General features: G+C 41.9%; 1 protein-coding gene across 4 annotated transcripts in view; it reads right to left on the bottom strand.

Annotated features, from left to right (window-relative positions):
• trim9 (tripartite motif containing 9) overlaps window positions 1-3,150 on the bottom strand; it is a 29,888-nt gene extending 26,738 nt beyond the window's left edge. For 3 of the 4 annotated variants that reach the window (XM_007248534.4, XM_049481603.1, XM_049481605.1), the window contains exon 1: window positions 2,125-3,149. In XM_007248534.4, the coding sequence (XP_007248596.1) occupies window positions 2,125-3,021 (897 nt within the window). In that variant the 5' untranslated portion in view covers window positions 3,022-3,149. Of the gene's footprint in view, window positions 1-2,124 lie in introns of all 4 variants that reach the window. The other variant, XM_049481604.1, reaches the window with a different exon arrangement.
• Window positions 3,151-14,212: the final 11,062 nt, after the last annotated feature.

Here is a 14,212-nt window from a genome sequence, read left to right as displayed (position 1 = left end):
GATTTGCCTACAGTCTGAACATAGCCTTACAGACCAAACTTGCAGATAGGGTACATATGAGGGTATATATGAGTTTCTTTGATTTTACCAATTTAAAAACCTCTGGAATACAATCAAAAGGAAGATGGATGATCACAAGCCATCAAACCAAGCTGAACTGATTGAATTTTTGCACCAGGAGTTGCATGAAGTTTTACGAAAGCAGTGTGCATGACTGCTGGAGGGGAACATGCCAAGATGCATGAAAACTGTGATTAAAAACCAGGGTTAATCCACCAAATATTGATTCTCTTTTAAAACTTTTTGAATATGAACTTTCAGATAGGGTATACTCCAAGACCAAAACCGGAAACCACTAGGATAAAACCAAAAGGAGAAAATCAAGAATATTTTGCCTTTAGTGAGGTTCTCTTCAATCTGAGGACACCTCCAGTCTGCACTGTTACACTCCTAACAACACTTCTATTTAATTTAAATTCAATCCAATCATTCCCACATGGCTTTAGTGCACTGCTGAGTCATAGATGGTTCTTTACAGAATGCATTCGAAAAGTTTCCTCAGCCAGAAGCAATATGGCTACCAGATTTGGCATGGATTTTTCAATTTATTGCAACATTGCAGCTCGGCATAGCTGGAGTGAGTACAAGTTAGAAAAAGTTAGAACCAAAGATCTACTGCTGTGATAAATTAATGTTAGTGACCTCCTTCTATCCCAGGAGTGGACATCTATCAGCATGGAGTGTTTAAATCTATCTGCTTGGCTCCAATATTCAGATGCTACTGAAGATCTTTATTATCTTGATCAGAAGATATCACCAATCCTTAACCTACCTGCAGGGTGACAGATTTTCTAATTGACCCCTGAGACAGTTCCTGACTGCAAACCAACTATTAGCTACATATTTGAAGCTGGTGAATCACTCTTAACTCTAACTCTTACTATCTAATGACACAGACTGACTATACTGGAACACGCTAATGTTGGACTCGCATGGGTGCAGTGTGGTCTAGGTAGGCTCCGAGTGGGCATGAGCACTGAATGTGCTGTTACCCAGTAGAGCTTTGCAAATAAGGACCATAACAACCAACTTAAATCTTGAAGGTGAGGCTGGGCCATATTGTAAAAATCTTGATATTCATCAAGTTATTCCCAACAACGATTTTAGTTGTTACATAACAACTTCTATTTTTTATTTGAAAAAAAGTGATCTGTAAACAGCCCCCTTTAAACCTGCCTGCAGCTTTTGTAATAAACATGGTTTATTACATGTTAATTTCAGTTAATTAAACATGTAAAGAAAACCACTGCCAAATAAAAGAGTTTTTATAGATTTCTGACAGAAGCACATCTATCTACTGAGATTCACACTGACAGTTTAGAAAATAGTGGCTGATCCATCTCATGTGCTTCACCATGAATACCAACTCCTCCCCTCAGGCAGAAGGTACAGGATGCCAAGATGCCAGCTCAATAGATATAGGAATTCATTTGTGCCAGTTTCTATAAAGCTCTTAAGTAAAAAGCATAGGTAATGTGCAATACCGCTCATGGTTTTGTTTGATAAAATGTGCAATATAAGTAAGGTCTAGGGTTGTGTAGCACAGTCTGTGTTGGGTCAGAGGGAATGTGTAAAATATGCAAATAGTAGCAAGGTCAAGGGTTTATGCAATATTTCTGATATGTAAATATGTGATGTTGTATAGAGTGTTGTGTGTATTTTTTTTTTCAAGGATAATGTCCCCATTGGGGACAACAAAGTCTAATATATTATCTTATATGTAAATTATGCAATCTTGATTATCCCATTTTGAAATTTACATTAGAACATTAATTTTATTAACATCCTACTAGACATCATACGAAGTGTACAACACAAATGGAACCCCTGTTTCTGGTCCCATCACTCATATCCACATATGGTTCCAACATGGAACTCATGAATAAAACTGTCTGGCTACCCATAAAAGGTCGAACATTGGTTATCTTTGGAACAAAATACATTTTCCAGGATAACATACAGATTACAACCTGTAGATATGCTTATAGTAGACCTAATTGGAGGTGTTCCTCATTATTCTGCGCACACGCACAAGTGCACACAGCTTTTCCTTCCCCTCCTCACCTTGTGCAGTTTCCACATCGCCCCGAGCGCTTTGACCTCGTGCGCGGAGTGCCTCCCCTCCTCCAGGCACTGGTAGCACACGGGCATCTTGCACTGCACACAGTACATGCTGAGGTTCTCCAGCTCGTGCTCCGTGCATGTGGAGGTCTTGCGCGGGCTCGCGCGGCGGCTGATGCGCCCCTGCGCGGGTGGCACGAGCCGGTGCTTGGCGAGCGGGCCGCGGGGCGGGTGGCAGCGCACTCGGCACGCGTCGCAGTAGAAGACGTCGCACTGCTCGCACAGCACGGTGGCCTCGCGCGGGGTCTTCTCGCACAGCTGGCAGCGCAGCGCCGCCGCCTTGCTCTGCTGGTAGCGCTCCACCACCGCCTCCAGCACGCGGTTCTTGGGGAAGCCGCGCAGGCCGCGGTCGTCCAGCGTCAGGCTGCGGTGGCACTGCGGGCAGGTGAGGCAGGCGTTTCGGGGGATCATCATCATCATCATGGCGGTGGGATGAGGGTGAGGGTGGGGAGGTGGAGGGGGCGCGCCGGACGCGGTCGGCGGGGGCAGCAGGTGCTGCTGCTGGGACTGCTGGGGGGGCGGTGGGGCCGGCGGAAAGACGCGCACCCCGTTCGGGGACTTGGGGCACGGCGTGGTGGGCGCGCTCGCGAAGCCACCGTAAGAGCCGTAGCCGCTGTCCGCCTCGCTGTACAGGCTCATCTTGTCCAGGTCCAGGTAGTCGTAGTCGGACGCGGCGGAGCCGGAGGCGCGCGCGCTCTGTGGCGAGTCTGCGTCCGGCGTCTGCACCAGGATGTTCCGCGCGCACGCCAAGCAGATATTGTGCGAGCAGGGCAGGATGATGGGCTCGCGGAAAAACGAGCCGCACACCGGACACTTCAGCTCTTCCTCCATCTCCTCCATAGTGGCTCCAAAACGGTGGGAAAAAACCGGGAATGTAAAGAAAAACAAAACAAGCGCTACAGACCCCGGCTGTAAATCTCCCCTCCGTCCGCGCGCAGCCCCCTCTCCTCGGAATGAGCGCACAGACCCGGAGGAGGGGAGATTTATACTGCAGGGGCGGGACCACAGCCTCGACCAATCACCGACCGCGGAGGATGCGCTTTACATCACTAACTAAAGCCCACAGTAAGCAGATATTGGTCAAGGCAGCTGCCATATTCAACGGCTTAGCCAAACAGCAAGCAGCAAGCTGTGGCCGGCGTCCAGACAAAAAAACTAAACTCCTACCGAGACATCACACAGCACTTAAAAAAAGACACGACGACTCAAGACGTGACCATAAAGCGAATTAGGTGAGGAGGTATTCTGCAGCCCCTGCACTCCCGATGCTGTGTCCCAAATCTTTCCTATCTATCTAACACTTCTTCAGTAGGACAGATACATAGATAGATTCATACATAGATACTTTATTGATTCAGATGGTAATTTAGCAGCCAGTAGCCAGTAATTACACAATACAGAACAGTAATACAAAACAATAGTAAGTATTTAAAAGCTATAAAAAACAGTGAGTACATGCACAGCAGGACATCAATATATGGTACTTTCAACTATAAACATAGCACAAAAAGTAAAGGAAATTTGTGCATCTATTGCTGACATATGTGGGAACCGTAACTGTCCAATGAAACACATGTATCTCCAAAACAGCAACTTTACAGGAGAGAGATAAAACCTTCTTAACTTTTTATGGAAGTCAAAGAGATTATTTAAGGTAATTTTGGATTATTTCTATTGGTCCATTCATCAAATCTATTGGTCCATTCATCAGTTTGTGTGTTCAAAAAAATTATATAGAAAACTAAAATCGACGAATCTTGAGATACTTGAGATTACAATGAAATGCACACACAAAGCATTTCTATAGTTTCCATAGAGATGTATTGGTAATAAAATAGCTCTCTCTGGAGCAGATAAACAGGAACCTATTGTTTAATGTCAGGCATGGAGTGAAGATGTATAAATCTCACTAGTATTGATCAGTGGAACAGTGTTCTCTGGAATAATGACACTCATTTCAGTACTGAGGTGAGTTGGGAAGATGAGGATGAGAATGAGAGTGGTGACAATTCAGCATCCTGATCTCATTAATGCAATATCTGGTGGAAAGTCGTCCCTGGACAGTAGAAATGTTTACTCCACAAAAGCAGGATCTCCAGAATGCTGGAGATGTGTACTGATGTGAATATAAAACATTAGGGATAAGCACACTAAAGACACACAGATTAGAAGTACAAGGAAAGCTTGTGAACAGTATTTTAAAATTAGCATGGATCATTATGCCCCCTAACTCTGGAAAAGTGTGTTTTATACTGGAGAAAGAAATTGGTTTGCAGCTGCAAGAAGACAAGTGAGATAATGTGACTGGCAGTTTATTTGGAGTGTTTAATATGTGTGTCTGCTGTTACTGACTCTACAGAGTTCCTCAGTTTTATTCTGCTGAGTCTTGAGGAGGCAAAATGTGAAGGGCACCCAGGTTAAATTTCAGCTACTCCATGAAGCTTTACTGGTGACATTGCTTATTAAGGAATTTGCATAACAGATGGTTGGGTGAGGTGCATGGATTCAATTATAATTTTAAAATGGCATTTACATCTAGTGTGACACATCCGCAGGGCCCTTTTCTGCAGGTCTTCTCAGTTCCTGGAAGTTTCTGGTGGCTAATTAGTTTGGCAGTTGTTTTCTACTCTCTGATTTACGGTGGCCGAGAAAGCCCAACGCAGTGCAAATTGAAAAGCGCTGCAAAAGCACAAAACACATCCATCAAAATTACAACACAGGCGCAGCAAATAGAAAAACGCGCTGCAACTAGAAAAACGCGCTGCAAATAGAACCACAACACAACGGAAGTGAGTCACAACACAACGGAATTTTCCCGGGGGACCTTAAAAGATACTGTACCAGCTAAGCTGCGTCTTCAGTAACGTCTCGGACTTCACTATGTGTACAAAGGACAATAAGTGGCAAACAAGGCGTTTTGTGAAGCAGAACTTTTAATAATATGCACACAACCGTGGTAATCACAGGTAATAAACATAACTTACTTTTCAGAAGCTTGTTTGCCACTTATTGTCCTTTGTATACAGCTGGTACAGCATCTTTTAAGGTCCCCCGGGAAAATTCTGTTGTGTTGTGACTCACTTCCGTTGTGTTGTGGTTCTATTTGCAGCGCGTTTTTCTATTTGCAGCGCGTTTTTCTTTTTGCAGCGCGTTTTTCTATTTGCTGCGCCTGTGTTGTAATTTTGATGAATGTGTTTTGTGCTTTTGCAGCGCTTTTCAATTTGCACTGCGCTGGGCTTTCTCGGCCACCGTACTGATTTGTTACAGGCCTACAATGTCAAAAAGCTCTATGTACACTTTTAATTCCAAACATATAAATCCACAGTGGAACTGGACATGTTGATCTTCATGATGATGCTGATGTACACTCACCTATAAAATTCTAAATCTTAAATAACTTTACCCTAACTTTTCATTGTACAATTACAATTAGTTTGAATTAGACTTGCAACTAGCTTTTTTCCATCTGTTTTATTTGCTTGACCATAGCAATTGATATAACACAAAATTGTGAAGTTGAATTAAGTACAGTTCCAGTAAACAAACTTTTTTTTATCAAATAATTTAATAAAAAGTAACCTATCCAAGGTTAGAGTGTGTCTCTATTGTCCAAATAAGGATTATTCCTATCACAGATGTGGACTAATGTAGTGTTAGGAGTCTTGCCCAAGGACTCTTATTGGTGTAGCGCGGCATAGTCACCCAGACTGGGAATTGAACCCCAGTCTCCCACATGATGTGGTAGCTCACTAGCAGGTAGTGGCCTAGGCCTTAATGCATTCTAAAAAAAAAAAATCAAAGTGTGCTGTTTACATGTATATAATAATTAGCATAAACATTCTAGTGCAGGAATGTCCTGACATGTTGTGCAAATGAAAAATAAACAATAACTTACATAACTGGAGAAACCCAATTACGGTCAGAATATTGAGTGCATTAAATACACTTCCTGAGCCAAATTCGCAAAGAAAAAAAATGCATACATAAACTGTCATATATAAATGACATAAAATGATTTACCTAAATATAAGGCCAGTGTATGCACTGGAATGCTGACAAGAAACAAGGAACATCTGAAGAGTTAATTTGCAAAAACAGATAAGTGCTCTTCTTTAAATAGACCTTTATGTGTTTTTGCAAATGAACTCTTCAGTGTAACTTTGTGGTTAGTTTTGGTATTATGAATGCAGTGTATGACGTGAATATGAAGGGAATGAGAAGAAATAAAAGAATGTGCTTTAAGGCAGGAGTTTTTTTTAAAGGTGAATAAAGGAGCTGAGAGTACAGCAGCATACTGTAGTAGCCCCTTTATTAAGCAGGGCACTTTTGTCTGACAAATTCCTACTGAAGAGCACTATGCACATGCAGTATTATGGGTTACGGAGAGTACTGTGAGTTAATAGCAGGCTTAAGTGTGCGTAATGTGTATGTGAGGTGTGAGGCGTAAGCGCTGAGGACGAGTGCTGCACACTATCTGTAGGTGTTAATGCTGTAATGGTGAGATACTGTATGAGAGTTCAGTTTGTTGTCTGTGGGCCAGAAATGTCAACAGTGCTGAGTTAGAGTGTTTTCTCTTCTCTGGAGCGCTGGATCCTGATGAGTGCAGCTTTACTTTGTCCCATTGTTCCTGCCTTCAGCCGTGTTTCCAGGGTAACCTGGCTGAGTGCAGAACGAGAGAGCAGCAAAGAGAGAAATAGCCTTCACTCAAACAGAACGACATGCTGGCATTTTAAGGGTCCACCCATCGGGTGGTGGAGTTTGGTAGGAGGCAGTGTGATTAGGTAGCCACAACACACACACATACAAACACACAGGTAACTTGCAAATTCTGTGACATATACAGTATATACACTGACATGCCAGAAGTCATGGAATAGCCAGATGTAAATTGATCATGAAGTGTTACCTCGGGGGATGGCTTGGAAACGCTCATGTCTGTGTGCTGTTGGCAAAGTGCCACATTTTTTTTTAACACATATAGTGTCACATGTGTAGCAGAAATATGTACATCATATAATTAGCACCCACAGGGGACAGCACAGTGGCTGGTAATGATCGTGACCAGTGGCGCCTTGCTAGAATTATCCATGCAAACAGAAAAATGGGCATGTTTTTTACTGTTTACTTTTTTACTTTTCAACTACCTTGACCATCAAAGCTTAGTTTATATGATCACTTCATGATTAATTTACATAGTGCTATCCCATGACTTCTGGCATGTCAGTGATATATATATATTAGTTTTTTACATTGATTTTTAGGCATAATTTACATACAGCTTCTACACTTTTAAATGTGTAAACGCTAAATTTATGATAAATAGAAACAGTACAACTTGTCAAAGGTACCAGACATGCCAAATATCATGGGACATGATTGGAAGATCGCTGGTTCAAATCCCGGTCATGCAGCTTGCCATCAGCTGCTGGAGCCCTGAGAGAGCACAATTGGCCTTGCTCTTTCTGGGTGGGTAGATGGCACTGTTTCCCCTCATCACTCCAAAGGGTGATGTCGATCAGCACAAGGCGTCTGTGAGCTGATGTTTCGGAGCCGAGGCGCTGCACTTTCCTCCGAGCGCACTGGTTACTCCGCAATGGTACATTAGCAGCAGGCGGTGGCTGACTTCATCATGGGACATGAGCTAGTATTGTGTCCCAGGACATTTGTCATATCCCGTGTAAACTAGGTCAAAGTGGGTCATGCTGCATTGACCTGTAGGTCATGTGGGTCTCTTGGATTAAATGTGGATGTGATTTTTGCCAGAGTTGCTTGTTTGTTTGCGCGGGTCAGGTCTTTTTAAACACTGATAATTCACGTTGCTTTGCTATGAGCTTGCTGGCCAGTGTTCAAGCTCACATACAAGAAAACACCTCACTATTTACCCAGGTGTGGGCTTTTCTCGAGCTGTCCTCTACGGCAGCACTTCATGATTAATTGACACACTGATTGACAGACTTTTGGCCAGTGAATATATTATACAGAGTGTTTACAGACTTTAGAATATATTTGGAATATATCAAGGACATAAGGACACATACATTATATAGAGCACTATTCCTGTAATAGGGAGTGATTCTGAGGACAGTGTGTGTGTTTGTGTGTGTGTGGTACAGACAGTGTAACTGCCAGCAGAGAAATTGTAAGAGCGCTGGCCTCTGAATGCTGTAATTATGTGAGTGCAGACATCTTTATGGACTAGAGAGGAGAAAGAGAGTTCTGGCTCGCATCAGCAACAGCTTGAAACATGCAGAGCTCACTGAGGAAGCTTCTAGAGTGTGTATGTGTGTGTGTGTGTGTGTGCGTTTCATCAGTGAATTCAGATCTGTAAAAGGCAGGTGTGGGGGCGTATTGAAATGTCTGTGAGGAACGTGAGTTTGTATGTGTGTGATTGGGACATGAGTAAGTTGAAACGATTTAGTGAGTGTATGTGGGTGGACGGTGCGTGTTGTTGGTGGAGAGATGGTGCCTGTATGTGTGTGTGTGTGTGTGTGTGTGTTATAGTGTGTGAGGGCTTGGTGAGAGCCATGTGAGTGTGGTGCGCGTGCTTCTCTCTGGTGCCTCTGCGTCTGTGGAGGGATTACTGGGTAATTAATCGCTTAATGATTTTTATTCTGATGGTGGAAAAGTGGGTCGGTTCCAGCATGTGACTAGAAGTTCAGTAAGCTCCTCCCACCACAACTTCCTTGCACCTGCTGCATCTCATTTGACCTATGGATGTGGCAGAGTGATCAAACACAAGCTGGCCATGGACAGACGCTCTCTTCAGCGCACCTACTGCGCATACTTTACTGGGAAATTAGCCAATGCACACATTTCTCCTAATTAATAAAATGCTGCTCAATGAGCTCTTTTTCAAAGCGCATGTGGTCATGGCAACAAGCTGGAGAAAGCTGAGTTCCAACGCCTCCACAATGTGTTGTACACTCACAAAGCATGTTTAGGACTATTAGAATGACTACAGTAATACAAAATTGAGCCTTTGTTTGATCTTCAAACAGCTTTAGTTTTTCATGGCACAGATTCCTGAAGATTGGAAACATTCCTGTAAGATCCTGGTCCATGATGAACTTAATGAGAGCTGCTGGTAGCAGGATGTTATTAATGTAACGTTGGGCTGTCAAAGTTCCTGTAATGAAGACTAAAATGATCAAACCATTTATAGTATCTTGGTGCTGACCACAGTGCCTCAATTCATTGCTCATATCTACAAATTCATTGCTCATATCTACCAAGACAAAAGAGGCATTCGTCAGTGAAGATGTTACTTTTGTCATTTATGTCAGCCCACTTTTGCATTAAAATGTTTCTGCTATTCTAACAGGACAATCCACCCCTATCACAAGATCTGAAGGAACTGTGTGAATATTTAAACTGCATGGTAAGGATTATCCCAGGACACCATTAGGAACCTCTACAACTCCATGCTGAGAAGTCTTGTATGTTGCATTACACACACGTTGCACTTGATTAGACACTACTTCTGTATGTGTAGCTCAACCAATATCTAACATAAATCATTCTCAATATTTTATTATGTATTGTAATAGTTCTGGTATAATTTATCTCTGTTCTAATTAGCATTGCAATCCAACACTTCCTTCTCTGTGAAACTATGTTATTGGTAATTATGGTGTTAATTCAGCATTAATTGAGGACATTGATAATGTGATACATAAACAATAACATACTTAATAAGAATAATAATACATTTGGACATTTACTATTATATTTAAACATATCTTTTTTCCCTATTTATTGTGCTCCCCAAAAAGAGAATACTGACGGCACATTTGTTGTGTATGATACAGTGGAGCTATGTATTGTGTTTAAGAGTGAAATGTACAGTACTGTTCGTACCAAATTCATCAGTTCTCTTCCCCATCAGCTCCTTCTCTGAAGGGTCCCTGGAGAGCCACTGCACTGCATGACTCACAAGCAAGGCTCTCCTGCTCTAGCCTCAGTTTACAGGCCCCTGTGTCTTCTGTGAATCATACATTAAGTAAAAAAGTGTATTAATTTTACCAAAGAACTGTTTTCCATTTTGCACCAGTACATTTTAAATGAGCTTTGACTCAAATATAATAATGATATGTATTATAGTACATATGATGATTATAATATATACAGAATGTATTTTTCATTGTTTCTTGTATTGTGTAGAAGAGCTCCAAATAATACAAGCACTTTGCTAACCATTCAGTTCTGTGGTAGAACAGAAGTACATCAATGTCCCCTGCTGTGAAAGTGTGAAGCACATAAAATAAATGGAGGGTAAGAGACTGAGGTGCGTCTGTGTGGAATTGTTTTGATCCCTTTATGAGTTTCATTTAGTAGCAGATAACACAGCATGCAGCAGCGAAATGAACACCCACAGCATCACCATCCAATATGACCCTCTCACACATTACGCCCCTCATTCCCCCAAACCCACACAAGCACAGGCTATAAAACCTCTGTGCTGCAGGAGTGCAGTCTCATTCACACCAAAAGAAAAGCTCATTTATCATTATTACACACACACCCACACAAACACATACACACACACACATATACACACACTGGTTAATGAACACAAGAAGCAGTTTACTATATTGTATATGTCCCCTCCGGTGTGTTTCTCCTCCAAGAACACACTCTGTACACACACAACACACACACACACACACACAGTGTCTGACATAAGGTGCATGACCTGGACTGTAAATCTCACCATTTCTCAGTATAAGTCCTCCTGACCAAAGTCCTTGGCCTGATTTCTGACTCCTCTAATAAACAGCCTCTTCCTCAGGGCTGCTGAGAATTAACACAGAGAAAGAGAGAGAGAGAGAGAGAGAGAGAGAGAGAATATGGAGATGAAGAAGAGAGAAAAAAAAGAGGTGGGGATGGAGTAGAGGGAGGGAGAATATGATGGGGAGAGGGAGGGGTAGAGAGACAGGAGAGAGAGAAGTAGGGGAGAGAGAAAAGGTAGAGAGACGGATGGGGAGAGGGAGGGAGCAAGAGGGGAGAGGGAGGGAGTGAGAGAGAGAAGAATGAGGATAGGTAGGGAGAGAGAGGAGGATAGGGAGAAGGAGGAAGAGAGAGAAGGATGGGGAGAGGGAATGAGAAAGAGGAGGGAGGATAGGGTAGACAGAGAAAGGAGCAAGGGAAGGGGAGGAGAGAGATAATAATGGGGAGAGGGAGGGAGAGAGAAGGAAGAAAGAGAAGGATGAGGAGAGTCAGAGAGTGAGAGAGGAGAGCGAAGGAGGAAGGAGGTAGAGGGTGGAAGATGAGGAAGAGGAGAGTGAGAAGGATACGGAGAGGAAGGGAGTTAGAGGGGAGAGAGGGAAGGATGAGGATTGTGAGGGAGAAAGAAGAGAGGAGTAGAATGGGGAGAGGAAGGAGAGGAGAGAGAAGGATTGGGAGAGAGAGGAGAGAGTAGGATAGGGAGAAGGAGGAAGAGGAGAGAGAGAAGGATAGGGAGAGGGAGGGAGAGAGAGGGGAGAGAGGGAAGGATGGGGAGAGGGAGGGAGAGAGAAGAGAATGATGGGAAGAGGGAGGGAGAGAGAGGGGAGAGAGAAGGATGGGGAGAGGCTCACTCTCTCCCTCTAACTCTCACTGAGATGGGTAAAGACAGAGGAGTGATAGACAGAGAGTGAATAAGAGAAAGAGAAAGAAAGACGTTCTGAGACAGCGATGTAAGATAAAAACAGAAAGAGAGAGAGAGAGAGAGAGAGAGAGAGAGAGAGAGAGAGAGATGAATAAAGAAGGATAAGAGCAGCACTAAACTGGGCCAAACAGACTGACTTTGAGTTGGAACTTCTCCCCCGAAGGAACATGGGCTGTGTGTGTGTGTAACATAGCATGACACAGGAAAGTGTTCTGGTTTTCTTTCTTTTTTAACTCTCCATCCCCTCAAGGTAATAATGAGCTTGAATGTATCAGTGTAAACACTCTCTTCCAAATTTATAGATTTATATCTATGGAAGGATGTATATTTTTATTGTTTATGTCCTTAATTTTTTGGAAAGGAATCCAAATAAAACATTTGTTTTTTTATACAATTTTACACCTTGTCGCATCTAGCTTACAAATACATTATTATTCATTGCACATCAATGTATCCTAATTCAGTGGCTTGATGATAAAGCACCCACAATTAACCTTTTCCCCTTCCTTGTTTATGTGCCAGAATCAAATGTGACAATGCAGAATTTTGAGTGCACCTGATCTCCCTTGCTACTATTATTAGTCCTCCATACCATCATATATGTGACATTATGCCGAGATGTAATGAACGATGTTGTTATTAAGGCCACTGTTTGGCTGCAGTATTAAATGTTATTCACTCTTATACCTGTATATGTAGTCGTCTCCTGTTACAGGGAGGATATAAGGGGTATCTTTTAGGGTCATCCATTTCTGCCTCTGGATTTACTCAATAGTAAACCTTCACCAATCTGAACTATGTCCTCCTGATTCTGTGCATAATTCAAACCACCACAGCACGTTCAACAATAAAAAAAACCTTTTAAATCTTTTATATGGTCTCAAATCAATATATTGATTCATTTTCCAACCAATGTGGACACGTACAAATCCCAACTACACATCAAAGAGAACAAAGGCAAGGTCTCAGTCTGTATTACTGAAAATATGTTGCGGAAGATAAAGTTGAAGGCATTGATGATAGTTGAATTTGTGCCACAGTTTTCATACTTTCTTGCATATAAAATAGTTTTCTACCAACCTAAACTAAGTTCATGTACATTAAATTCTTAACTGCATAATGTATAGCTCATATTTCATCATACAGTATAGTAAATTACCTTATTTTAATTTGTGCTCTTCTTATACTCAACACTTTAGACTTTAGTTTTTGTAGAATTTCTGTGATTTATTATTGTTTAATAATGCAAATACAACTACCTCCAATGAGTGGCAAGGTTCTTACACTCATGTCAAAGGTCATGACTTTTGCAATGTCAAATAGAAGCTAAGGAACTCTGTGGATTGAGGAGTGGTAAATGTCTGCACAACTTCAGAAACAGAATATTCCATCCATCTGGCACCCGCTACCATTAGCCTCGCTCAAACTGTGATGATTCACATCTCTTTGTCACAAGCATGCTGGCCAGTGTTTAGCCTCACTCACAAGATATCACCTCACAATGTATACAGAAGTAAGTGTGGCCATGTCATTCCCTCAGGCAACACTTCATGTCCTGTGTACATACTGATAAAGCCCATACATTTTGGTGTGTCAGTGTATTTTATTCATTTCTATTACAACCGTCAATCTTAAAGGAACCAAAAGTAGTTATTTTACGTATTCTATGGAAACACCCAAGGGGCAATTTAAAGAACCTTTATTTTTAAGAATGTAGATCACTTACTCAACTTCTGCAAACTTTCTTGTTCAATGCCCTTTTTTTTTTTTTTTTTTTTTTTTTTGGAACTTTCACACATCTGACTCAGCCTATTTACTCCTTCAGGAGCTGAATCAGATGTTTTAGATACATGCAGATCATGGTGTTTTAAAGTTTTTCAGACAGAGGACTCAGAAACACTGTCCACACATAATTGTTCCACTCAGATGATCTAATGGTTATCAGTGAATCTAGACCAAATGTAAAAAAAAAATACAAGAGAAGAAGATCAATGTCTACATTTAGCATTCCGTTCTTTATAGAAGATGAAATGGCAGAATAACCCAAGGTGATGATCCCCCTCAGTTTAATCTGAGTGTGTGGTTGGTTGTCATTTTTCTTTTTTTTTACAGATGCTTGAATATTCAGCTCAAACCTCTGCATCACCAGTTACATAAAATGTCACTTATATTCATTAATCAAAAGAAGCAGCGTGCAGAAGAAGCAGCAAAGACTCAAAGGTGTGTGTGTGTGTGTGTGTGTTTGTGTGTGACAGTTCTGATATGTACAGTTAGTTTGGTGTGAACGGTTTTCCTGTTTGCTTTTGTGCTGAATGTCTCTGTGATGCTGAGAGAAACAGGTTCTTGCATAACCAATGCAAGTGTGTGTGGGTCTGTTATATCTGT

Source organism: Astyanax mexicanus, chromosome 7 (assembly GCF_023375975.1).
Source record: "Astyanax mexicanus isolate ESR-SI-001 chromosome 7, AstMex3_surface, whole genome shotgun sequence".
Classification (NCBI taxonomy): Eukaryota; Metazoa; Chordata; class Actinopteri; order Characiformes; family Acestrorhamphidae; genus Astyanax; species Astyanax mexicanus.
This window is presented reverse-complemented; position numbering and strand designations above follow the sequence as displayed.